The 26,314-nt window shown below is 44.2% G+C and overlaps 1 protein-coding gene and 1 long non-coding RNA gene across 14 annotated transcripts in view; one reads left to right on the forward strand and one right to left on the reverse strand.

Annotated features, from left to right (window-relative positions):
• LOC125689259 (calpain-13-like) overlaps window positions 1-26,314 on the forward strand; it is a 51,748-nt gene that overhangs the window by 24,159 nt on the left and 1,275 nt on the right. For 5 of the 13 annotated variants that reach the window (XM_048936208.1, XM_048936213.1, XM_048936212.1 and 2 more), the window contains 16 exons: window positions 2,145-2,278; window positions 3,865-4,039; window positions 5,003-5,071; window positions 6,067-6,152; window positions 6,785-6,859; window positions 7,686-7,852; window positions 9,088-9,236; window positions 11,416-11,576; window positions 13,163-13,199; window positions 14,593-14,655; window positions 15,640-15,697; window positions 16,168-16,235; window positions 17,651-17,719; window positions 18,663-18,741; window positions 20,577-20,693; window positions 23,526-23,581. In XM_048936208.1, the coding sequence (XP_048792165.1) occupies window positions 2,145-2,278; window positions 3,865-4,039; window positions 5,003-5,071; window positions 6,067-6,152; window positions 6,785-6,859; window positions 7,686-7,852; window positions 9,088-9,236; window positions 11,416-11,576; window positions 13,163-13,199; window positions 14,593-14,655; window positions 15,640-15,697; window positions 16,168-16,235; window positions 17,651-17,719; window positions 18,663-18,741; window positions 20,577-20,693; window positions 23,526-23,581 (1,563 nt within the window). Of the gene's footprint in view, window positions 1-2,144; window positions 2,279-3,864; window positions 4,040-5,002; window positions 5,072-6,066; window positions 6,153-6,784; window positions 6,860-7,685; window positions 7,853-9,087; window positions 9,237-11,415; window positions 11,577-13,162; window positions 13,200-14,592; window positions 14,656-15,639; window positions 15,698-16,167; window positions 16,424-17,650; window positions 17,720-18,662; window positions 18,742-20,576; window positions 22,370-23,525; window positions 23,582-24,487; window positions 26,167-26,314 lie in introns of those variants that run through there. The other 8 variants (XR_007375144.1, XR_007375145.1, XM_048936210.1 and 5 more) reach the window with 8 other exon arrangements.
• On the reverse strand, window positions 17,821-26,260 carry LOC125689261 (uncharacterized). Its single transcript, XR_007375149.1, has 3 exons — window positions 26,161-26,260; window positions 18,591-18,773; window positions 17,821-17,926 (listed from the first exon to the last, which is right to left on the reverse strand). It is a non-coding gene; the product is annotated as an uncharacterized LOC125689261 (long non-coding RNA).

Genomic DNA, 26,314 nt, shown 5'->3' on the forward strand with positions numbered 1-26,314 from the left:
TTCAACTTTCCCTATTAGCTGGGTAGTACTTACTTGAAATTGCAAACCCTGGGAGACAGGTCAGAGGAACGGATTCAGAGAGAGGAGCAAAGTCCTGTAGTAAATTTCACTTCCTACCAACTCTTGATATCCTCTGAATCTCTCAGGTAAGAGACAGGGAGATGTGAGTGACTGTCAGGCCCTGCTTGCTTGCATCTGAGTCAATCAAATATCTTATGGGATTAGAAGCATTTGCCATACCATTAAGCTCTGAAAGCTAAATGGGAACTAGAGAGAATCAGTATATTACTTGGCCACTCATCATTTTCCTTTTTTCAGAAGTCTGTTTTGCTATACACAAAGAGCTCTGGCAGTGACACTTCTTTTACCCCTTGGAGCTCTCATGGATCAGCACCAGGAAGATTATCTCATAGGCAGGATAAATTTCTGTTCCTTTGCTCCTCTGAATATCAGATGTTTCTGCCTTGGCCCTTTTCCAACATGCAGAGGTGCATTACGTGAGGCAACCCAGCTGAAGGGATTCTAGACCACTTAAATGAAAAAGATGCAAGCTGAATTTTCTCTCGTGAGAGCTCTGAAAGGATTAGTTAGGAACAACCCTTAAATCTTAAGCAATATAAATACCTTATGTATTTGAAAATGTTTTTCCTGACATCTCATCTGCAAATCAATACAACTGTTTCTGGCTTTCCTCAAGTGATAAACCCCTGAGAAAGCTACTCGGAATGGAAATGACTTCTCGGCAATGTCTTTCAATTACTCCATCACAGACGTTTTACTGCCATCCACAGGCAAAGCCACCAGACCTCAGTTCAGTGAAGAATCTCAAGACAAATCATATAAGCTCCAATTTTTGTATTAGAATAATGTTTTCCTTTCTGGATCTGGAGTGCATTGCCTCTCAGCAGTACGAGGGGTTGCTCCAGGCTTCCTCCACAGTGCCGGCTGCTCATCAGCAAGAATTAAGGGTGTTAAGCTTTTCATCAGCAGTAGTTAAGATGAATAGCATTTTTGTCTAGAGAATACTTATAGTGACTTTATTTCATCAGGGATGTTTAAGGAGCTATGTAAACTGTGCAACTGGGACGTCAGGCTCCACGTAACCTCCAAAAACTTAAAGGACCTACGTGGATTAAGTTAGTCTTGTGTTTTTACAGGAATCCCTTTTTCTGCTACATAAACTGATACCTCTGAGGCAGGGTCTGCCACATGTGAGCAAGGTACTCCTTGTTCAGCCTGGGAAAAGAAACAGAAATGTTCCTCAGGGACTCCAAGGGCTTATGGCAGAGTGCATCAACTTAAAATGGGAATCTGACCTGATCTGGTCTTGTCCTTTTCTAAAAGAACAGCTCACTTTGAGATTTTTCACTGGCCAAAGCTGGTGAAATAAAATGGTAGACTAAATCTATTGCTGGCATACTTCCACTGGAGGCCTTAGCATTACTGCAAATAAGAACTTGGCCTCTTATGACTGTGAATCATGCTAAGGTACATTAATCTGCTAATGACTCTGGAAATGGCTCCTTTAGGCCATCCCCACGGACATCCTTTCCAGCCTTCTCCATTAAAAGGTTCCATCAGCTGGAAACATCTGCTCTGTCCACTACCTGCATCCTCCTCATCTATTGAGGAGATGGATAACGCCTCAAAACGATCTTTAGTCACTACACTGTCCCTCTCCACAACAGCACATATCTGAGTCTTAATTGAAATATGGAGAAAGGAAAATCTAGGGACCTGATCTTGACAGAGACTCTCTGGACAAGGCTGTGTTGCGGGGGAAAATCCAAGTGTGAGGCTCACCAAACTGTCTGCTCAATTGTTTATCAACTGAAGCTCCTGCTGTCACCCAATAATATTAGCGTATTTCCCATATTGAATCTTTTCCTCCCACTGACTGCAGGTCTGTTTGTTTCCAAATGATATCCTCTGCCATGGGAAATAGTCACGTGGTAGCTTGGTCCACAAGTTAGACCATTAGCCTGAAGTAGTTTGGGAGAGAATTTGCACATATCCATGCTTTAGATTAATTCCTGTGCTGCTTCAGGAGACAGTTGCTTGGCATGAATATAAGCTCTTAAAAAGGGCTCATTCTTTTCTTTCTCTTTTTCTTTTCTTTTTTTTTCTTTTTTTTTTTCCTTCAGTTCTGGCAATTTGGAGACTGGGTGGATGTAGTGATAGATGACCGGCTGCCTTTCCTAAATGGGAATTACCTGTCTGTACACCCTCGAACATCAAATGAATTCTGGCCATCCTTGTTGGAAAAAGCATATGCCAAGTAAGTCAGTTCTCCTACCCAGTGCTGAGTGCTTTATGGGGTGGCTTCACCCCCTGCTTTACAGAGATCACAAAGGGAGAAACTGAGGCTCACAGCTGTGCGTGTTGTCCTGTGCTTTTATAAGAAACTGGCTGTGTGCAAGCACAGGACCAATATAACCTGGAGATGTAGGTCTCGTGCTGAGGACCTAAACGTACTCTGTCCAACTCTGGGATGTTAGTGTCTGAGAAGTAAAATGAAGAAGGTAATGACTAGCTACACAAAGGGGTTATGCTTCCCTTCATTTTTTTAAGCAAATTTCTTCACTTCTGTGTTCCTTTCTATATTTTTCTTTTTAAAACTGCAGACTGTGCAGGGATTACCTCTGTAGTCACCAAGAGACCATGCAGATGTTGGGTGGAGACAATGAGATCAGGATGTTATTCTTTAGCATTTGTAATGCTGCCTGTTATTAAATACTCTGAAGAGAAATTCCCATGCTAGAGTGAAGTCTGAAGGGCTGGGGCTTGGCAGACGTTTCCTGGAACAAACTGTTGTGAAGTACAAACTGGTAATGAGAGCTAATTATTTCAGCAAATCCGGCTGAGAATCAGCAAATGCTAAAGCAGCATCTGAGTAACTCAAGAATAGGATTCTTTTTTTGCCCTGAGATATTTCAGAGGAGCTGGTAGCAGTTTGCTGCATAAGATTTTATTTACAAAGCAAAGCAAACCTCTGCTAAATTAAATTTGCAGGAGATGCTCTTTATGAGATTCCCACTTGAGAAGCTTCTCCCCAGTGCCTGTGACTAATTCTTTTCATCCGTGGAGGACAGGGACAATTCTTCAAAATACAGTTAGCCACAGACTTCATTTGATTATGTACATTAAATACAGTGTGCGTAGTGAGCTTTAACAGCATGATCTACCTCTTCTAAATACAACGTGTTCCAGCTTATTTGCTGCCTCTATAAAAAGCGCATGATAAAGACAGAAGAACTGTGTTGACAACGTTAAATTATTGCCCTCTTGCACTCTAGCAGAGTAATTTGGGAACAGTGTTGAAAACTTTTTTCGGTTTTGCATTGGAAATACAGAGAAGTGACCTCTATTTTCCAATTGCAAAAGGAATTCTGGTTGTTTCTGTGAAGAGCCATGACAAAATATTACGTAGGAATTAACAGCTCACCTTCATTTAGCTGAAGCATCCATTTAAACTAATCGTGTTTGGCTCCCTTCTGGTTCAGAAGAAAGAAACTGAATACTTGAGGATGAGACTCAACTCATCCCCCTAAAGCGTGTCTGTTGGCACAAGATGCACTTTACATATTTCCCACTATCCATAATGACTCCAGACAGGTGCTCCAGCTCTGGGTGAATACACTGAAGGAAGTCCCCCTGCCTCATTCATCCCAGAGGATATGTGTTTGTCTGGGCATTTATTTCAGTCATGTTGCCTTTCATTACCTGACCTCATGACCTGGCCCTAATGTCTCTGGCTCTCCCATTTTCACTGTCTCAGTACCTGTGTTCATTTCAGAAGCCATCACTGTCCACTGTTTAATAAAACCATGGTGTGAGGACTACTGAAATTTTTTCTGTTCTCAGGCTGCAGGGCTCCTACCAGAACTTGCACGGGGGCTACATTTCTGATGCTTTAGTAGACTTCACAGGTGGAGTCCAAATGCAGTTCTCATTAAAGGACCCCCCTCCTGATCTGGAGGATATTCTGAAAGCTGCTAGCAAATCTCAGTGTCTGATGGGATGTAGCACCTCAGGCCGGGTGAGTCACAAGGCCAGAAGCACATCTTGGTTTGCTACGTTTGCAGCAAGTTTACTCATTTGAGTGAAAAAAGGACATCCATAATCACTCTGTTTCATGGCCACAGCTCATGGATGCCTGGTGAGATCTTGGCAGCAGAAAGTAAATAAGGTTATGCAATGTGGAATGTAAAGGCTTTTGGGTAGATGTAGATGGTTTGAATGCGGATGTGGATAACAGTTGTGGATGGAGGGAAGACTCACATCCCTCTCTGAGGGGCCTTCTTCCCATTTTGACCTTGATAGAATCAATTACTCAGCTGTCTCTGAGTTTTGTGTGTCTCCTAGCTAATTCCACCGTGACTGAGTGCTATCTTCCTGCAGCAGGGCTGATTTTGGTCTTATAGCTTTGTGACTGATTCTAGAAAAGCCAAAATGTTCCTGTCTTCTGTAAGGGGATACTGTTATCATATCATGATTTGCAGACTACTGATATTAATGCTGTGAAGCTGGAAAATATTTTGTGATGTATTAAGTACTTTCATTAAAAGACTTGACAAGGGCTTATACAGCATGTCAAGGAAAACTGCAAGGCACGTTCCATTGCTTCTGTATTGTCTGGTTTGTCAGGACAGAAAGTTTGGCTATTGCAAGCTGGTGAAAGACAAACCCCTCAGGTCAGGTGCATAACACTGGGCTGCAGTGAGATGTTGAGGCTCTCATCCTCCTAGCAGCCCAATCCACATCATGTTGTAGTTGCACCAGCTCTGTACCATTAAAAATTTTCAACTGTGGGAAGACATGTGCTTTTGTTATATTTTCTGAACAGCTCATAGCTGCAGTCACGTTTCTCTGGAGCTGGTACATCTCAGATAATGCTGAAATTAAAACTGAGTCTCTTTCTCCCATGCCAGTTCTGGGAGTCAACGACCATTCCCTTGCAGTATGGCAGAGAGATATAAGCTGTATTTTCACTCTTTTGCAGATGAGAAACACAGTATTAAGGAATGGGATTGTGCAAGGTCATGCATACACTGTCACAGGAGCTGTGAAGGTGAGATTGTGGAGTTGTTCCTGCCTCGCGATCTCATACTGGTTGTCCACCACAGGGATGTGGAAGGCAGCCATACTGCTGTTCCAATCTGAGTAATTGTAATTAACTTTCCACCATTAGGAGAGATTTCTGAAAGTATTTAGTTCAAATTTTGGGAGATACAGAGGTTCTAGCACAATGAGAAGAGGGTATCAAAATCCTGTAATTTTTCCTGATGAGAAGTTTCTGACTGGCCCTCCCAGGGTTGGGACTAGATTCCAAATCCTGTTGGAGAAAGGAGCGGTCTCTTCTAGCTTCCTGCTGCTCATATGTGCAGAAAGGAGAACATGTATGTCTCATTTACAGGAGAGTCAAGGCATCCCATGTGCTGCAGGGATGTGGTCAGGAGCTTGCCCAGGCCATTGGATTTTTGCATATGGGAAGAGAGTGTCATGGCATTTTTTTTCCCAGCACTGTCAGTGTGCGTAAGGAGGCCAGAAGCAAAAGTATACTTCTCCTTTCCACTTGTGCCATTTCATTTTCACTCTGAAGGTGTGTTTCTTCTGTCTTCAAACAGTGACACCAGAAACTCCAGATATGGAAGCCATGATATTGTAGAAACAGAGAGACAGGTTTTATTTATCATCACCTCTCCATGCTGACTGTCAACATTTGCACGATGCAGTCAAGTGGCCTCCTCTCCCAAAGTCTTTGCTAGGACACAGTGTTAGATGTGCAGAACTCACATTGGACTTTCCCAGAGCTGTTGAAGTTGTGGCATGGCAGCAAGGCTGCCATTTCTGTGTCAACTTTCTGCTATTTGCTGTCCCTGGGAAAGCAAGGGCATCTCCATCATCACTCCTTTACTAGCAGGAAAAGGCACTGTATTTTTAGCTGCAGTTAAGCCAGGCTTCCATAGTAAAGAAGATGTATTTTATTTCCCATATTATCACTGACTATCATGCTTATGAAAAGCTGTGACTGAGATTTGTTTTGTTTTTTTTCCATCTTTACAGATACGATTCAAGAACCACTGGGAACATATCATCAGAGTCTGGAATCCATGGGGCCACGGGGAGTGGAAGGGGACCTGGAGTGATGGGTATGGCCTCAAAACTTCCATCTCCTAAGGCAAATCACTCTTGTATAGGCTAATTCTAAAAGTATCTCTACCTCACACCCATTGTAATGAAACAAATGCTTCTAAATCAAGAAGCCTAATAGCCTTGATTCCAGTTGCAGAGAAATCCAGCTGAGAAAACTCATGAAGCATTGCTTTCATACGTACTCATTGCTAAGCCTAGCTCAGATATACCTTTTTGTTGATGTATGCATTTTTCTCAGTGGGTAAGCTGCATAGATTGAGTTATTGATTATGTTTATCTTGCATTCAACAGAAAGTACAATCCTCCCATAATTATAAACATGCTGCTTAGAAACAATACATCCGACTGGCTAATGTGCCCTCTGCACACTGCTGTGCTATCAGCACTGAGAAGCATTAGGGGCAGGGGGCAGACACAGGATTTCCCATTCTAGGGTGGGTAACCCTAAGCAGAGCAAAGATGCCCTATTTGCTAGTCTTGGTTATGAGAATATTAACACAAATCTGTTCCCATGTGCAGTTATCTTACCCTTCTTCATCCCTCTCAACTTGATGAACTGGGTAGAGGAATAGACTGGCTGGAAAGATGGAAACTTGTACCTCTCACAGCTGTTTGTTCCTGTTTGCAGCTCTCCAGAATGGGACTATGTTGAGCCTGAAATTAAGGAAGAGCTCTACAGAAAGAAAAATGATGGAGAATTCTGGTATTTCCCAACTGATCCTTTTGTCTATCAGGCTTTCTCTTTGTGTTCATTATAAAAGAAGGGTCATTTGGGCATTTCTTTTCTCTATCTTAGTAATGGTTCAAAGCACGCCTGTGTTAGTTGTGGGCAAACAGCAAGTTATTGCAATGGTATCAGAGGAAACAAGGCTTGAAGAAGTGAAACTGGCCAATACTATGCAACAAGCTGATGGGGAAAAAAATAAAGTAGTAGTAGTGAAAATCCAGCTTCGTGAGACCTAGTGATTTTGTCACTCTCTCCAAGTGACTAGCTTGAACTTCAGACTGCTCAGAGGAATAACTAGTTGAGCTCCTAGGGCTCGTGCACCTGACTGCTCTGCAAGTGCTTGTGGCTTTTCACAGCCTCCGGTTACTCTCAGATCCAGTTAGCCATGGATTAGATATTCTCTATAAAAGCTCTTATTCTTCAGAAAGTGCACCCTTTCCCTGAGGAAGACGGGAATGAACAACAAATGGGTCTGGGATGGACACTGCAGGCTTGAGCAAAGCATGGAAGGCAGGACAGGACACTGCAGTGGGATAGTAGAAGGCACTATGGCAGGGATGTGCTGGGGATAGCAGGACTCCATCAAGGCACTACTGAACATGCCCTTTAATTTTGCTGGGGCTCTACGTGCATTTGGGGCACCCTAAATGTACTGAGAGCTAACTTGTACTGCTAAGTGTCAGCCAAGCTTGTCTGCACCCTGTGCCACTGCTGTGTAACCCTGTTTTGAAGACACTGAGGGGTTGAACAGGAATATCCAACTGGTGTCTCAGACTGAAAGGTGCGGCTTTCTCCTTTGCAGGATGTCCTATGAGAACTTTCGGGAGCAGTTTTCCTGGCTGTGTGTTTGTAACTGCACCCCAACGTTTCTGGACTTTGGAGATCAGCACCACACAGGATGGTCTGTGGACAGACACATCAACCTGTGGAGCCCATTGCTCGCTACTGGCAGGAATGACTGGTCCTCTGGTAATAAATGCTACCTGCAGTCACCCAATCCTCTCCTCTACACCAGGGCTTACACTGAAACATTCGCCGTGAGCACCAGTTAACAGAAATATTGATTGGTAGTTGTTAATGCCTGCTCTTTCTCATTACAGCACCTATCAGCTAGGGAAACAGATAGAAAGCAGTGGCACTGGCTGCTGAGTTGGGGGGGAAAAAAAAAAAAGAGAGAAGAGGGCTTGTGATTTAGAGATTCTAGGCTGCCTAAAATCAAAATGTGCTTGTCTATGTTCTTTCAGCCTGTTGAAGTAGGTGCTACAGGGGACCTCATCAGAAAGTCTGGTCTGGCAAATATGTGACTGGTCCCCCAGAGAAAGAGGTACTCTGGAATTAAATGGATATGGAATGAAAGAATTGTGCTGCAAAGCTCAATTTGAACAAGGTCTTTTGACCAGATAAAACCGTGCATTTTACTGGAGAGCCTGAAGCACAGCATAACCATCTGATCAAAAGAGGCGATTCTCTCCTTAGTGCTGGTGCAGCCTCACTTTGAATGCTGTGTGCAGTTCTGGACTCCACAGTACAGAAGGGATATTAAGGTCCTTGAAAGAGCCCAGAGGAAGGCAAGAAAGCTGGTAACAGGGCTGGAAGACATGTCATGTGAGGAGAGGCTGAGGACTGGTCTGGAGAAACTTTCAAGGCCTCTCAAAACATGGCTTCATGTCTAGGCTGACACCTCAGACCTTTTCCTCCAGTTTCACTTCTTGTCAGGGATGCTTCTTATTTATTAAACCTTTGGACTTTTTGTTCTGGCCCTCAGGACTGTCTTCTGCATCACAAACAGTAATAGGTAGGAAGAGGAGGATATCTTTGGATCATTTTGTGTTTTTCATTTATGTGCTTATGATCTCCAAATCGCAGTACTTTTTCAGCTCAGCCACAGGGTCAGCCAGGGGATTGAAAATCACTGCTTTCCTGCCTGGGGAAAATGTGCCATGTAGGTGAAACAGAAATGGGTGGGTGAGAAATCTGCCTGACATTTATGACTTTGCCAGAGATTTCTGAAATGATTAATGGGCAATTAGTTTAACTCTAGATTCCTCAACCCCTGCTAATAAAGGGACTACAGTGCTTTGTTGCATCAAAAGCGTTTTGGAGAAGTAATTAGCTCTTCTGAGTCTTCATAAGCATGATCTAACACAAGAGGCTACTACTGGGATGTCTTAGTGGCTATTACTAATCTAATAACACTTCCTCAGCAGGTGCAGTTTCAAAGAACCCTCAGTATTTCTTCAAAGTAACAAATTATGACCCCAAATCCTACAATGTGGTCATTTCACTCATACAAAAAAATGCAGAGGGTATGCAGGATGCACAAACATTGAAGATTGGCTTTTTTATCACCACGGTAAGCACAGTTAGATATTATGTAGATCTTGTTGTTTGCTACATGGCTTATTATACCTGCACATGTAAATGAAGGATTTAATTGTCTTTGGACTGTCTTTTGGAGAGAAATCTATTTGGAGCAAGTTTCTGGATGTCTTCCATATTAAGACAGACCCAACACAAGAAGGATGTGGAGCTGTTGGAGCAGGTCCAGAGGAGGGCCACAAAGTTGAACAGAGGGCTGGAGAAACTCCCCTACAAGGACAGGCTGAAAGAGTTGGGGCTTTTCAGTCTAGAGAAGAGAAAATTCCATGTGGACCTTATAGAGGTCTTCTAATACCTGAAGGGAGCCTACAGGAAAGCTGGGGAGGCTTTTCTTCAGTGCCTGGAACTCACTATCTGTACTCAAGGGCATCCTCTGTGTGGATCTGTCAGCCCTCAGGGTGCCAAGAGACCAGCCATGCTGCTCAACTAGATCTGCCACTCCTGGTAAATGGGAAACCCAGTCCTTCCAGCACCCTCATCAGCTGTCCCCCAACAGTCACCAGACATGGAGATCCCTGCGTGCGCTAGTTTGGTGCACGCCCATCTTGATTAGTCACTCATTTTGATAAAAAGGACCTTTGGTGGGTTGTCATGGCATAGTTCTATAGACCACTGGAAAGAGGCTTTTGTTTAGTCAGGAAGCTGTCCAGGCAAAAGGTTTGGCCTGTTTTCATTTTGTTTTGCTCTCAAGGTCAGATGAAATTTGATGAGTGTGTCACTTCTGGCTGATGTGACCTCTGTAAGGTGTCAGCCCATGGCTCGCCTCAGGCTGAAGTTGACTTTGGCTCCAAGATGCTCCCATGCAGGAGCTGAAGGGCAAAGTCAGAGCAGCTGATCGCCAGGGCAATAGGATTTCTGTGGAACACCTTGGTAATGAAGGAAAGATGACCTTAGTGCTGTACTCCCTCAGATCATTCACAGTGTCTACCCTCAGTGCCTGAGAGTAGTCGGAAGTGGCATCTTCATGTAAAAAGTTTAAGAGGGGGCTCTTTTCAAAAGGAAAGTGCAATTGCCAAGATTCCTGTGGTTCATTCTTCCCCCTCAACTGCTTTTACTTCCATTATTCATCATCAGCCTTATTCGCTGTTCGGTATCATTTGAGGTGCATCACATTGGCATTGGTAAGGGTGTCATCCATTGGCAGGATGAGAGGGGAATGCAGCACAGGCAAAGATGCAAGCCAGAATGGACATAGCTGATAGCTCTATGAAGCCTTTAATTAGGTATTGATGTGGAGAACTAATACATAGCTGTGAGGGAAGTTTAATGTTGTGTGTTAGAGCTGAGCAGTGTATAGAGTCTGATTCTTATCTCACACCAGTTTTGACTTCTTTGAGATATTAATCTGCTTCTGCTTTTTACCAGAAGGAATGTAGAATGAGACACAAAAGTAAAAAAGGATTGTGCCATTTATTTCTTCACAGTGCTGCCCATTTCTATCTGCTCCATATCTGACCCATAATATTTAGCAGTCTGCATACCTCCCAGCCCTCTGTAACAGTAGTCATCTTTTTTTCTCCCTCCCAGAATAGCAGTTTTATGCTATTTTTCTCCCAAAGGCATGGCTCATAAATAACCCTGCCACGCTGTACAACCATTCTAAATGGAATTTATACATGCTGAAGTATTTGGGGGAATGTGTTTAGTAAGGGTTTTTTATTATGCTATCTTTACATGTCATCATAATAATAGCTGTTGCATAATATTAGTTTCATCTCAGCAAACATACTGGAATAATAGAAGAAAGATGAGAACGTTCTGTTTCCTTGTGACACTTGCTGGAAGGTTTGAGTTGTGATCCTTAAAGCATTGTCATCACAGTGAGATGCTTGGTGAATTCCCTGGGTTATGCTAGATCTCAGGAAGGTTTTAGTAAGGGCATCCTTACTGTTAATTGAAGTTCTCTTCACTGAAATATATTTTCTTATTTTCCTTTTTTACCCACTTCTTCCAACTTTTTGTATTACTGATGTGTGCTTGGACAAAGTTTGTCTCCTGTTCAAGCTTTCCATGCCTCTGGGAAGGTTAAGGCATATCAGAGGCAGCGTAGATCCAGAGAGCAGTGGGAGCACAAGGCTGCTCTGGGTACGCTTACTGACTTACTTTGACTCCTGGCATGGAAGGTGAGATAACCAGCTTTGTTTTTCTTTTAGGAGAACTCCAAAGTTCTGAAACAAGTTTTCTCCCTTACACGAGATGTGAGCAGCTGCTTTAATTTGAGCCCAGGAACTTATGCTGTCATTCCTGCTACAACAGAGGACCGAGAATTTGAATTTGTCTTACGAATTTTTGTAAAGAATCAAGACTACAATGAGTAAGATAATGACAAGTTCTTCATATGGGCCCCAGATTTGCTGTATGCCAGGATTTAACAATTTAATGTTGAGACAACTGATGTAGCAATTTGCTTGCAATGTACTCTACAAATGTGCTGGGACAGCACAGCTGAGTGTTGAGGACCATGTTAAGGGGGATCGTTTGTGTACTGCCAGATGCATAGGTGGCCATTGCAGAACAGGGCTCATCAGTAGCCATCAAGGATCCTAGCTTTGGTATGAAGAGCAGTATGATGAGCAATAATTGTGGAATATGCCCTGCCAGCTTGCAAAGAAATCTCTCTTTAATAGAAGAAGGACTGCAAGCTTCTTTTTCCTAGCAGCCACTATGCAGTTTTGTATGTTGTGCCAGCTGGACCCTGCATGGATCAGGTTGTTGGCAAAGAAGCAAAAAGCAGTGGAAGACTTGGAACCCTTCAACTAGTCATCAAATACACAGGTCAACAGGGCTCCCCTCAGTAAGAGAGGGGTCGTGAAGAATAAGCATGGTAGAAAAATAGTATATCACAGTTCCTGCAAAGGCAGCTTCTGTTGCATTTGTGTATAAATATCTGGGTGTGCTTTATTTAAAGAGCAAACCCTACAGCTCAGCGTTACCAAATAACCCTTAGGGATCAGATGTGCAATGCCTTTCGTTCAGTAAGTTCTGCAGTATAGGTGACTGCAGCTCTTATGTCACAAGTCCATATCTTCATAATGAGATTGTTCTCTAGGTTTTGGCCTTCAGTTAAAATGGCTCAGAACCAAATAAGGCAACTCCTTAGTTATGGACAACAAACATGAGTAGTCTGTGCCACAGGCTAGTCTGCTTTCAGTGTGATGATTCATGCACAAGAAGGTTCAGACCTTGGATGTAGCTCTTTCCAGGAGAGCTTGTGACCCTTACCTTACTAAGCTAGGCAATGCATGGGCATGCCCTTCCCATGGGTCTTGCAGCACCCACAGCATTAAGGTTTGTTCAAGAAGGGAGCATCAGCGCCATGTGATCAGAGGGCACTAGCTGGGCTCTGTGCTCACTGTCTGGGGACAGGTACTTCCTTGTGAGACCACGCAAGCTTTGTCATAGACAACTGGCTTACCTGATTTCTCTACTGAAAGCACGCCTTCGGTGTTAAATGTTAACTGCTACTAAGTGAGCCTCAGAAGGAATGATGATCTCCAAATCAATGTTGCCTTTTTATAGCCTGGATGCTATGTTTATCCCTGACTATTAAACTTTTTTGCGTGGCTCAAGGAAGGACAGCCCTGGCTTCTGTGTGGGGAGATTAGTCCTGACGTTCTGAATGAGTCCAGTTATCCTTTCTGTGCTGCTGCCCGCAGGCCCAGATGACGGAGGGCAACAGCCCCAGAGCAGGCACTTGGTCTGCTCATATTTAGTTGCACAGGGAGGTCTGCGACCAGCACAACAGAATTGACTGAGCTGGGTCAGACCAGGAGATGTGAGTGCTGGGCTGTAAGCTGGGCAAACAAACTGGTCGCTGCCTACCTCCTGCAGTGTCTGCAGAACAGTGCTCTTGGAAAGGCACATTTTCTCCCAGTGTGATGTGACTCAACTCTTTTCTAGGAACGCAAACTCTCAGCTCAACCCAATGCTGCCAATGGTAAGAGTCCTGGAAAACTGCTACTGATACCGGTGTGATAAGCAGGGGGGGGGAGCATTTTAAAGACAAATGATTCCTGCAGTGTCTGTAAAATGGGTATGTGTCCAAGGAGGAGAGAGGGAGAAGCTCTCCCTCTCTCCTCCACAGCTCTCCCTCTCTACTCCACAGCTCAGTATAGCCATTTTTTCAAAAAACTTCACAGCTGAGAGCAGAGTTGTGCACGCTCTCCCCAGAGGAATGGCTTCTCTTAGTGTTTGCATTCTATAAAGAACAGGAGTTCATTGAGGTGAGACACAAAGCAGATTTCTGCAGATTTTCACCTAGGTATCTTCACAGATGTAAGGGAAACTGCACTTTAAATCTGGGTACAGCTCAAGTTCAACCCACATTTCAGCCTGTCCAGCCCAGTTACCATCCAGATACCACTGGATATTAGGAAAAAATTCTTCTCAGTGAGAGCGGTGATTCTATGGTTCTGTAATCTATTGCTGGACTTCCTTCCTGTAAACTGTGCACATTGCCAGAGCTGGTCCAGTCCATGCTGCTGCCTCAGTGGTCATTTGCAAACCACTGCCACTGAGCAGGCTGTTATTTACAGCAGTGTAAACTCTATGTGGGTTGATGAAGCCAAAGATGCTCCAAGAGAATGGAAAATGAGTCCTTCCCTTGTGATTCATTTGCCAGCCTGCAATTAAGCCCCATTAGAGAGGTAGCATAAATGGTGGCTTATTATCTCTTCCCACTGACAAGTCTGTCAGTTTACTTGGTTGTTGTCATTAGCCAATGTTTTGACTTTGACAAATTATGGTACCCACAGTTTCTGATCTTATTCAGGCAGTTGGACTTCACCAGTATGAATAACACGGAAGGCATTAGGGATTAAGCTCAATTTTTTTTTTTTTTTTGAAACTTTATGAAGTTAAGGATATTTCTCCATATTGGCTCCATAGAGAGCTGCAGTTGTTCAGATACTGTCAAGCCTGCATTGGGGTAAGAGAGAAGGGAAAAGTCATCACCTTGTTCTATTCTCTTGGTACATGCCCTTCCTGGTGCATCTTCCATGCTCTGAGCCAGTGGTTTCAACCAAAGGCCATCAATAAGGATCAGTCCTGGTATTTGTATTCTCATGTATTGACTTGCTGAATTCCACTCCAAGATGTTAAAGTTGTTTTCCCCAGGCTCCCTCCCAGCTGTGCTAAGTGATAGCATCCTAACAATGTTTCTTCCTTCACTGCAGTAGCTTTCTTACTCCTAGTCCACTTTAGGGATGTTAAAACTGAATTTCTACTGTTGATTCTCCAGCCCTCTCTGAAGCATTGTTTGATCTTCAGACTGCTGCTTCCAATTGTTTTGTAACTGAATTATTTATGTGCGCATTTCTTATTTGATCCAGGATGTACCAAGACAGAAACAGGACAGCTCCTATAAGGCTATCTTCCTAAAATATGCGAAGCAGGTACACTGTCTAAAGCATCTTGCTGAAAAATAATAATATATATATAAAAAAAAAGGCACGTGGACTTGCAAAAAGAAAACTAATCTCCACTGGTCATACTTGACCCATTTATTAAAATGTTCTTTTGGAAATGTAGCTTCATCCTTAAGGGGGCACCCTGAAAGTGGTATTGATTTACTTGCCAAAACCCCTCAGAAGAACAGGAATTTAGCTGGGACAGATTGGCTATCCCCATATTTCAGAGGAGGATTGGAGATGTTGGACTTGCATGTGTACTTTTTTTGGCTTTGGTTTGTTTATGTACAGAAAGCAATTAGAAAGCTTTGGGTATTCCCTCCTCTCATCAGCATCATTTTCCATTTGCTTTTGCAGCAGCTGGAAACCAAACATCAGTGAGTGTTTGAGTAATTGATTCCTGCTTTTTCTGAGCCAAACTGTGTGCATTCACAGGAGATGCGTTTAATGGCTTAATAAACCATTATAACAAAACTGCTTGACTTAGGAGAACAAAAAAATATATACATATCTCTGCCGAAAGTTTTTGCACAATGCATCTCTTGCAGTTAATAGTTGTATCAGTGCACTGAGGTGAAAATGAACAGGGCTGCCCTGCTGAAAGCCCTGGCGGTGTTTCAGGCAGGGAGGCATTCTGGTTTGCTGATGGTTTGGGTGGCTCAGAGAGAAGCGGGCAGTTGCTGAGGGTTTGGTGAAGAGAATGTGGACGAAAGGAGCAACTGCTCCCATCACCACTGAAAACACTCCATGGCAATGGAGCCTGTGGCTGCCCAGCAGACCCTCACAGGGAAGGACAGAGAATGGCCCAGCAGCAAGTAGGGCTGTGGCATGCTTCTGTGCAGGCACGGTCATGCATCCATCTGCTAGAGGTCCTTCTTAGTTGCCATGGTGCATGAATAAAGGTATTTGGGGCAAAAGTGAGGCAGGAGTAAACTTTGCTCTCACAGACCTCTCTTTATTCTGCATTAGGGCTCAGCTATTGATGCTTTGCAGTTGCAACAACTTCTTAATGACATGGTCCTGCAAGGTAAGGTTTTTGCCTCTGGTGCTTCCCTATTCTTAGTTAGTGTAAATTAGAAGATTTAGTAATATCTGTATGTATTATGTATGTATGTGTGTGTGTGTGCGTGTGTGTGTGTGTCTATATATATACACACTTCCCCTCCCAGTTCAGTACTGGGACAGCCTTCCTCATCACTGCTATTTCACTGATCCTTATCCCAAGAGCCTTCTGCTTCCAGGAGGGTGAGTAGATGGGTCAAGACAGTGCAGAACAGCCACCTGTGATCACCAAATGGGAAAAGAGGTAGTGGAGGTTTTCAAGAAGGATCAGACTCCTTCAGTGGACCTCACCCCTTGTTGCTGCCTGAGAACTTTGAGCTAGATCTGGGGCTGTGTAGTTTTACATGCCTTCACACTGGTGTCCTTCCCCCCCAGTGGTGGTCTGAATGTAGGATTTGCTTTTGCTGATTCTGTCTGTTATGTCAATCCTTGCAGATGAAATGACCAGCCTGGGAGGAGAGTTCAGCTTTGATTCATGTCGAGCCATTTTAGCTCTGATGGATGTATCCTTTCAGCAAAAGCAATAAAGTTCCCCAGTGTTGCTCATCCTTGCCTTGAGTTATGGCTGAGCTGAGCGTCCCAGTGTGAGAACCTGCAAAGATTAGCCATATTCCTCAGTAAATAGCTGCCACAGCCTATATGCAGGACTTTGCTATGCATGGCCTGGCTCTGGGAGCATCTCTGCTGAAAGGTGAGAGTCAACCTGTGCGTTCATACCTTCTGCCAGCAACAAATTCCTTTGGTCTCATTTTCCATTCTGTGGGGCCCGGGGCTTTGCTAAGCTTCACTCTCAGATGCAGGCCCCAGGCACAGGTTGGTGCGGCCACAGAAGCCCAGAATGTCAGCTCTCAGAGCTTGCCAGCAGAGCTGCAGTAAGAGAAAACACTGTCTCTGCCCACTCACAGCCATGTGTCTGAGACTGGCAGGCCATTCATCCTTCCCAATGTGCCTTTAGTTGGATCCACAGTCATTTTATTGTTAACAATGCTGGAAATACATTGCCGGCCATTGTAGAACAAGAAGACTCCTTGATGAAAACATAAATCCTCCCTTGTGTGTTTTCTCCCATTTGCTGGCTCGCCATCTCTTTCCTTCCATGCCTTGGAATAACTTTGAGACATTTTCAGATTTTTAGAAGCTGACAGGGAATGAATAAAAGTGCTGTGCAATCCCTCTCTTTCCAGGTTTCTCCATCTTGCAAGCAAAAGAAGTTTCCCCCCTTTCCAAAGCAACCGCTAGGCTAAGTGGGCACTGTGAATGCATGGCACGTGCAAGCACCTGGCTGACAAAGCCACTGCTCTCCTTTGATTCAAGGTGGATTTTCATTCTCTGGGCTGCATACAGCCCACGTACAGTGTGACCTATCCTGGCCTGCAAAAATGATAGCAGCTTTTTTTCAGTCAGGTTTCACTTGTGGGCTCACGTAGCTTGTAGTGAAGTGTTTTCTTGCTTGCAGTGGCTTCTAAGAACAGGCATCAGGATCAGCTCTGTGTGTTCTTGGCTCCTTCACTGCCTCTTCTCCCAGAAGGATCCAGCCAGAGCTGATCTCATGCTGTCCCATGCACAAGAGCACATGTAGGCTGGAGCATGAGGTTCTGCTCCTCCTCAGTGGCTGCTGTGCTCAGGGGCCCAATATCAGCTGCATAGATTGCCTCAGGAACCCTTATGGTTAAAGACACCATAGAAATAGAAACCTTTTGTTGTTTGTGAGCATAGATATGAGCAGCTGCACAAATTGCCAGAAAAGGCATATTTAACTCTGAGCATAATTGGGACCAGAAAAGATCTTCTAAACACAAAGCAACAAACAGAAAAGGCTGCATCTTAAGGCTCCCTTTACATGAAGGCAGCATCCTCAGCAATGAAGGCATCACCAGGTTTAGCTCATTAACTGCTTGATTCTTAACTAAATGCACAGCTCAATTCAAATGGACAACTCACGCTGCAGGAGTTTGGGAGCCTCTGGCGAAGTGTCACCAAGTACATGGTATATGGGGTTGCTCTCTCTTTTCTCTGCCACAACCATATTCCTGTTTTGTTTTTTTTTTATCACCAAGGTGCAGACACTGCAATACCAAAGTAGATGTTGCCAAGATTGCATCTTTAGTAGGTCAGATTTCCATCCTCTCATGCAAAGGCTGAGGGCAGGAAGCAGGAGTGTGTGAAATGCTGTAAGCGAGCAATCAGGGGCTTTCTGAAATGGGAAAATGTAGGAAGGCCAGTTAGTCTCAGGATTTGATGCAAATCTGTGCCCACTGCTGGGTACACTTTTTAAAGCCTTTTTTTTTTTTTTTCTTTTTTTTTTTTAAAGTCTCTGCTCTGAGAAAAGCATTAGATTCGGAAACAGTGTGGATGCCAGCTTGGTATTTAGGGCCTCACCTAAGTTCAGGCAGCTTCCCTGAGTCAGGTCCTTCTTCCTCCAGTCTTACTGCAGAAGGGGAAGATTCCTTGAAGCCTCCAAGATGGGCAGACTGTGCTTTGTTCTGTCCCTCTCAAGACAGTCTGTGGCCACCTAGGACAGTAGGGTGCCAATTCCCTGCTAAGCAGCAGTGCCTTCCCACTGACAGCACCTCAGGTTTGTTGGGAAAGATGACATTCTGGGACACTGGGACTCCTGGCAGATTTAATGTATTACAGACAATGTGTTTTTGTCAGTGGAAGTATGAGTATTCCTGTTGTTGTCTGTGCACATAAACCAGGAAAGTGAGCAAACAGGCTTTAACCCACCCCAAAGTGGAATTTTTTATGGTATAATATAGTGACTGAGCCTTCTGGAAATGGTCTGTCCTGTCATGGTCACCCTATCTTATCTGTTGACTTCCTTGCAGTGAATTTATTAAGGAAGGAAAACATCCTACCTAATTAGATGTAGCAATACATTTGAAGAGCAGTGATGAAGGTCTAAAAGCTGCTTTTCTGCTGTTTTTCAGGATCTCTTCAAGAGAGAAGACAGAAATCGTTCTGGATTTCTTGATGTATCTGAACTGAAGAGTGCAATACAGACAGCAGGTATGTCCAGGTGTGCTGAGCAGCTCCTGTCCCTGCAGAAAAGGATGAAAACAAGAAAGGGCTTTAGGAGTAAAGCAGTTTGGAATGCACAGAAGTGCCAGTTGGATCACAGCTCTGCTCAGAATACTGCATTGTTTCAGGGCACTGAGACAGAAAGCTCATTTTGCACAGAAACCTTTTCTTTGCTGCATGGCGCTGTGCCCACCTGCCCCCTCCCATACAGGAGCATCCACCCTTTGAATCATAGCAAGGGAAACAGCAGAGATGCAGAGAAGCACAGGCTGCAGGTTTTCTCTAAGTCATAGACAAAACAGGGAAAGGAGCAAGGAGCTTGCACATAATCCAATTCCTGCAGTTTCTCAGGGAGGCAGTGACTAAGTCTATTATGGAAAGCCACAGTGACAGGCATTTATTTAGTTTGCACTGACCTCTATTGGCTACACGAATGCTGAAACTTGCAGTGAGTGCATAGTGTCCCTTTGCACAAAGGAGGCATTATTGCTGGGTTATCTCTCCAGAGACTTTGTGCATGAAATATAGCTCACAGATAGCAAACCTGCTGGTAATCGTACAGTAGAGAAACTCCCATTTGTATACCTGGAGCTTGGAGTGGGTGCTGTCTCTGGGAGGAAGACGGTGAAGAAGAACTGTTGATGGGAATCATCAGCTCAGAACGGATGTGTAACTTTTTTGTTGCTGAGAGGTAAGCAGAGCATCTGCATAACCTGAGCAGTGCAGCGCTAATGTGCCAAACGGCAGTGAAGAAGCTGCCAGGCCACTTCTGCTACAGCATGAACTGGGAGAAGCAGCAGCTAAAATGGTGCAGCTATTGGAAGGGCTAAGCATAAATGTATTTCCATTACATAACTATTGCACATCGTGTGTGAGATTCCTGCTGGGGACCTTCTCCAGGTAGGCTTGTGCAAACAGGGTTTGTCATCGTGCTAACCCACCTCCAATAGTTGCATCTCTCCCCAAAAAGCTGTAGAGAAACCATTCCCTTCTTTTCAAACTAATTTGGCTTCATTATGAATTCATTTAAAACCAGTAAGTCTAGAACTGGTTGGTAAAAGGGGGAAAGGCACTTCACTTGCCACTGAGCTGCTGAAAACTGGGGATGAGCAAATGAGACTTTCTGGAGTCACAAAGAATGCGTTAGCCTGAAGCTATCAGTGCATAACAGTTCTCTTTTATTTAGTAAATCAGCTTTTAGAGCAAAAAATATTTAAATCATGTCTTAGGTAGCCAGCATATTTAGGGTAGTTTTATTTAACTTATAAAAGAATCATTCTAATAGGCAACTTTTGTTCATTCAGTTGAATACCAATTTCCATCCAAATAGACTGTGACACAAATACTGAATAATCAGCTAATAAGAAACGAAATGCACCTTTCACCGTTTTCTGATATAAGAGAAAATGTAAAAATTAGGAATCCTGGGCATGCTGTACTGCATAATAGCAGTACGTCCTATTCCTGCTTAGCAGAAAACGCCGGTGGTATTGTGAGTGCTGCGCTCAGACTGCAGCAGTTATGCACCATAGAAAAGAAAATCATCATTTATTAGAGAAAATAAAAGCGAAAAGTGCAAAGTAAGACTAGAATCTTTAATTCTGCAATAACCACAGCTCATGTGATGAGAAGGGCTTGGATTCTCCACTACCCTGCCCCAGCTCTTCCTACCACAGCTGGGAGAAGGCATGCTGCTGTGTGGGGGCCCAGAGGGCACCCAGTCTGACAGGGAGGAGGGCTTATCTGTAAGAGCACGAGGCCAGCAGGGCCAGTCTGTCACCCTGCAGTGATCCCCAGTGCTGTCCTTCTGCTCTCCCCCACAGGCCTGCCCGTCAATGAGCAGATCCTGCACCTGATGGCCCTGCGCTACGGCGATGTGTACAGGAGAATGGGCTTTGCTGACTTCGTGAGCTGCATGATGCGCCTTGAAACCATGACCTGTGAGTCCTGGAGCTTTATCACAGGGTGCCTGCGAAGCCAGGCTGACAGAAGGAGGCAAAGGAAAAACTGCCAGGCACCACAATACAGGCTTATGGAACTGCACGGGGTAAAAATCTAGGCCCTCCTAGCCGTCCCTTTGGACTTAGGCTTATCCTGAGAGCTCCCATGCACTAAGACAGACTAATTTTCCTGCACTGGTGCCTTTTCACAAAAGCTTGAGCATCCTGTTGTGCATTAGATCTTCCTCTAGGGTGGCATCGCCCATACCACAGGAGGGAGACTGTGTTCACTCATGTCCAGTGAACTCATGTCCGTTAAGGTTGGAAAGACCTCTAAGATCATCTAGTCCAACCATCAGCCCATGCCTGTGACCACTCCAGACCACATCCCTCAGAGCCATATCTCCATGGTCCTTGAACACCTCCAGGGATGATGACTTCACCACCACCCTGGGCAGCCCATGTTCCAGTACCTCACTGCTCTTTCTGAAACAAATTTGTTCCTAATACCCAACCTGAACATCCCCTGGTGCTACTTGAGGCCACTGTCTCTCATCATATCACTCTTACCTGGGAGAAGAGCCTAACTCCCACCTTCCTACAACCTGCTGTCAGGCAGCTGTGGAGAGCCATACAGTCTCCTCTGAGACTCCTATGAAATGGAAGGCTTTCTCTCTCTTTTTTATTTCTATTTCTTTAACTGGAGAGATATTCCCTCTGTCTTCAGCACAGTTCTTCCAAAGTTTTGGTAAGGAGAAGGCGTGAGACCCTTTCAGTGGGAAAACAAATGCGTTTCCTCTGTTGTGTCCTTGTATTGTCTGGCAAGGAAGGGAGTGACTGTAAACGAAAGTGCCTAATTCTGTTTTATAAAAGCATAGTTTTTACTGCTATAATTATAAGCATTTTGACTGGAAATAGCAGTAGTTAAAGAAATCCAGCAATTGTAGCCCACATGCTAGAACACTGCTACAGCAATTTGGTTCGTCTTTGGAACAAGCTGTGTTTCAGCAGCACGTGGAGTTGGGGGGTTATTTTTTGCCCATGTTTTAGCACTGATGTTTTAGGAATCGCCAGTTGTCAGCAGATCTGCCTGGGTGATGAGGCTGCCTAAAATTCCATTTCGACAGAACACAGAAGCAGCTCAGATAGTCAGAGCAGGTCCAGATCTTAATACCTTCACTAAACCCACAACTTTTAAATATCTTTATTTCTGTGATTATGTCACTTACCGTGGATGGGAATTCTTATGCCTAATGCAGTAGCATAGCAATTTTTTCATCATAAAAATGTCCTTTTACATTTTAAGTGCCAGCGTAAAGACAACTCCTTTAAATCCATTTGGAGAAGAATCTTTAAAAATTTCAGTGCCTCCTGTAATGAGTGTCTAAAGATGTTCTTTGAGCCTTTCAGTTATTGCTTTACAGAGGGTTTAATGTGTAATGCATTTCCCAATCTTTTCAATTCACTGTAAGATTTTTAGAGGAGTGCATACAGGAGCCAAGTGGAATGGATGTTGAGCCAAGTGGAAAGAAGAGACATTCCACCTTTATGGGGATGTGAATGCAGCAGTGGAGACAAATCTGTCTCACTGAATCATTACTCATCCTTTCAGGATCGCCAGAGATGAGACCCAAACCAAAAGCAACAGCTTCTTTGCAAATTCTATTTAACTGGAGGTAATGAAGCAGTAAAGGGGTACTTCTGCTCAGAGGAGGCAACTTCAGCACTGCATTTTTTCCTAGAAAGACTGCTGAACATAAGCTGGCCTGCAAATGCAGCCTTGCTAAGGAGCTGGGTGCAATGTGGGCATTTCTTTGTTCTATGCACTTTCTTCAAAGCAGTATAGGGTGGCTGTTCTTCATTATGTTGGTTTTCCTCCCTCCCTGCTCTCTGCTCTGGGTCATATAGGTAGCTCTTGGTTGCCTGTGAGCCCAGGAAACCTTGTTCTAAGGGGCTGATGAGCAGTGGGGCCTTGTGCCCTATTCCTATGCTCTCCCAGCAGCCTTCTATTTCTCTAAAGCTGGGTAGGTTTTGAAACAGGCTCCTAGAGCAATGTTTCATTCAAGGACAGACAAACTTAGATTTGTTTTAACTTTTCATTACTGTTTATAACAGCACATTTCTAGGAGAAAAGTAATTTTGAAATAAATAGGAGCTCATAATGCCGTGTTTTTGTTTCATCCAAACACTTAGGTTTGCTAGCGCTGCTTCTGGACAAGCTGAAATAGAAACGTGCTTTTAGAATATCAGTGTTTGAATGAATTCAAATTTTCTGATGGCAAAGGGTTCTGTCAGAAAATGTTAAGCAACGTTAATTTCAAACTCGAGATGAATAACAGCAGCATCTGCATTTCTATTCCCTGGAAAAACCTCGTAAGGCATACTAATGACATCAAGAGAATCATTTTCCTCAGGGCACACTGTAATCACTCACTGAAAGGGAGGATGGAAAAGGACCAAGGCAAGTTTCCCTGGGGGAAGATGTTTCATTAGTCTGCTGTTCTCCGTCATCCTTCAGGCAGGAGGTACCACTGAAACAAATCACGGGAGGAGATGGAAGCAGTCACGTGGAGTGCTCCTGTTCCTATATTTTTGCTTAACTCTGGACGTGCAGTCGGGATGCTTTACTTGCTGTGATGCTAGGCCTGAGGCACAGGGGGTGCCCAGCACAGAAATACGATGTGGCCAGGCAGCACAGTGCATGTGGACACCTGAGTGACGCACAGCACTCCAACACGGGGACCACAGCTCTGCTCCAGGGCTTATTTTGAGGTTTGTGTTGCATTCTTGCTTCCTTCTCCTGAAAAAAGCTTTTCTTTGTTCTACTCCTAGATGCGTTTCAAAACTTAGCCAAAGGTGGACCACAGGTTTTGATGACGGTGATGGAGGTAAGGATGCTCCTTCCTTCTCCCCAGCTCCACAGCAGGACCATAGAGTTAAGTTAGCAGGAGGATGATGCCAAGGGTGCTGTGTCAGTGCTGTGGGTGTTGCCAGGAGCTTTGCTGCACTGTGGGTTTTACCTGGCTGGGTGCATAATGGGCCTCAAGAGATATTACCTAAGGATCTCTACTCACACAGCCTTACTAGTATGAGGACAGCTCAGTGGTGGCCATCCCTATCTAAAACACCGTCCCTTCCCGTGCGCTGCCACTTCTGTCACTGGTGGAAATGTTACTTATTGTGGCTTTGAGGAAGTGACAAAAACAAACAAAAAAACCCCATACCCTCATTTCATACTGCCCCATCTGTTAGTTCTGGACTGCAAAACAGCTTGTTTTTATGAAAGAAAGAGCAGACAAGTGCTTGCTGTTGCTGTTTGTCTTACAAAGCACAGCCTAGATAGCAAGCTGAATGGGGATATATTGAGCTTTTCATTGAGCCAATCTGAAGCAAAAATCCTGCTGTGCTCCACACTGATGTGCCTGAGAGCTGTATTTTATCAGTCTGGAAGCTACTTTTTTTCTGACAAAACAGTGTTTAAAAGGTTTTATTAAAAGGATCACCACATTCCTGGAGCCTGCTACCTCTTCTGCTTGCAGCCATGCAGGTGCCATCCTTTCCCAGCAATTGCTCCCACTGCAGCTGCTGCAGTAATTTATCATGGAAAGTAACATATGGAAGGTGTTTCTGGGTCTGAATTGTAGTAAGGGAAAAAGACAGCTTCAAAACTCCTTAACTGTTCTGTGCAGGACAAAAGGACCACAGTGACTGGGTCCCAGCCTGAAGGTACTGAGACACAAGGATGAAGACTTAGTGCAACACCACTATTTAAATATGCCTTTTCCTTTTTCCAGTGGCTGACTCTTGTCATGTACACCTGAAGAGTTGTCAGAGCTCGATGTGCTGGTGAGAAATCTCCTTAGTACTGTACAAACTGAGAAGGGGTAGGTGCCCTTACATTGGCCATAGGGAACACGAGTCAGAGGGCTTTACAGACAGCTCACCCTGGGCTATGGTTGGATTAGAAAGGAAGAAAAAAGGTGAGAGCTGCAGTGTGAGGGAAAGGGACTGCAATGGCATCTGAGGGCTGCAAAGGGAAATGGACAGCAACTGGACTTCTGGCTTTTCTTCCTTGGGGAATTGCTGATGGCACTGCAGGGTGCTCAGACTGCCAGTGGCTCAGTTTGCCACTTGCCCTCTCTCCACGTGAGGTGACACATTTACAGTAGATCAATTAATAGAACTTAGCTTTTTTGTCTGCCTCTGAGGTGTGAAATTACTCCTGCACATCTGACCTAGAAGTGGCAAATTTAAAACCAACTAGAGGGTGGAGATGTGATCTTTTTGTCAGTTTGATAGCCCATTTTTAACTGCATTACATAATTTAGCTTACTTTTGAACAACAATCCCCACCTTGTGTTTCATTCGATGCTTGCTACCTCCATGTCAGGCCTGGAGAGAAGCAATAAGTGCCCCCAAAGTTTACTTAAATCTCCCAGCTTTGCTAATTGGTTCCAGAGAAGGACTGTACCTTTCCTACAAAACTTGTCCCATTAATAAAGCACCTCAGCCTCCTACTTTGGTTAATCCACTGGGATGCAGCTGTTCCCAGTTGCAGTGGTAAGGCATTAGTGCTGGTTCCAAACAGCTGGTGCTAAGGAGAGAACAGAGATGATAACCAATCCTTAGAGAAAGGACATGGTGAAGAACCAGAAGTGCCCAGCTGATGTGCTGAGATTGGACCCAGAAACTCACTGTGCACCTTTGGGCAAAGTCACAGGCTTGCCTTATCGACCCTGTTCAAAATCTGAGTGGAAAAAAAAAACAAAACCAAACCCAGGGTCTTCATTGGAATTCAGAGACTGCATCCATGTGAGGCTTTCTATAGACAGATTTTGTGATCATAAATAATACATAAACAGAACGTCTGGTATCTCACATCCTGTTTCTGAAGGCAGTTGACATTGAATGCCAGCTTCAATGAGAAGTTAGAAGGGAAAATAGATAATAAATCCCAATCCCAGGGAGACAGAGAGGTGGATTCAGACCCAAGGCTCTGTGCCTTTTACCCTTGGCTCCAGGACAGTGTTCATGCCCAGCTGCTCCCCTGACTTGGCTGCTAATTGCAGCTGCTGTGCTCAGCTGCTGCAGGAGCTGGGCCTCACTGCTCAACACTGTGATGCTTTCACCCTTCCAAGTGTGTTTGTAGTTATTTACCTGAAGGTTTGCCCTTTGCAGACTTGCCTCGGACAGCACACCTTCCCTTTGTCACAACAAAGCTGTATTTTGGTGTATTCATGCTGTGTAGAAGCAGGTTATTAACAACACAGCACCCACCCCTTGCACCATATGGTGTTATTAGGTAAATATGAGACTAGAAGGATCTCACTTTGGGGATTAAGTTGCTTAAATTACTGCCTGCAAATGATATTCATAGTCTATTTAGTCTCCTTTTCTCCTTTCATGAATCATTCATAAACCGATCATAACTTCTGCAAATAGATCATTAATCATAATTTTCACTTACCAGTTTTGAATGAAATTTTGCCTGTAGGGTGTTTGTAAGCTTTCACTTCAGCAGTTCCCCACTTGCTTGCAAATGGTGGTTGGGCAGCAACAGCACGGGCCCCTCAGAGGACAAAAACTCTTCAAACTACAGCCAGACAAATCATGAGTAGTGT

Source organism: Lagopus muta, chromosome 2 (genome assembly GCF_023343835.1).
Source record: "Lagopus muta isolate bLagMut1 chromosome 2, bLagMut1 primary, whole genome shotgun sequence".
NCBI classification, from domain to species: Eukaryota; Metazoa; Chordata; class Aves; order Galliformes; family Phasianidae; genus Lagopus; species Lagopus muta.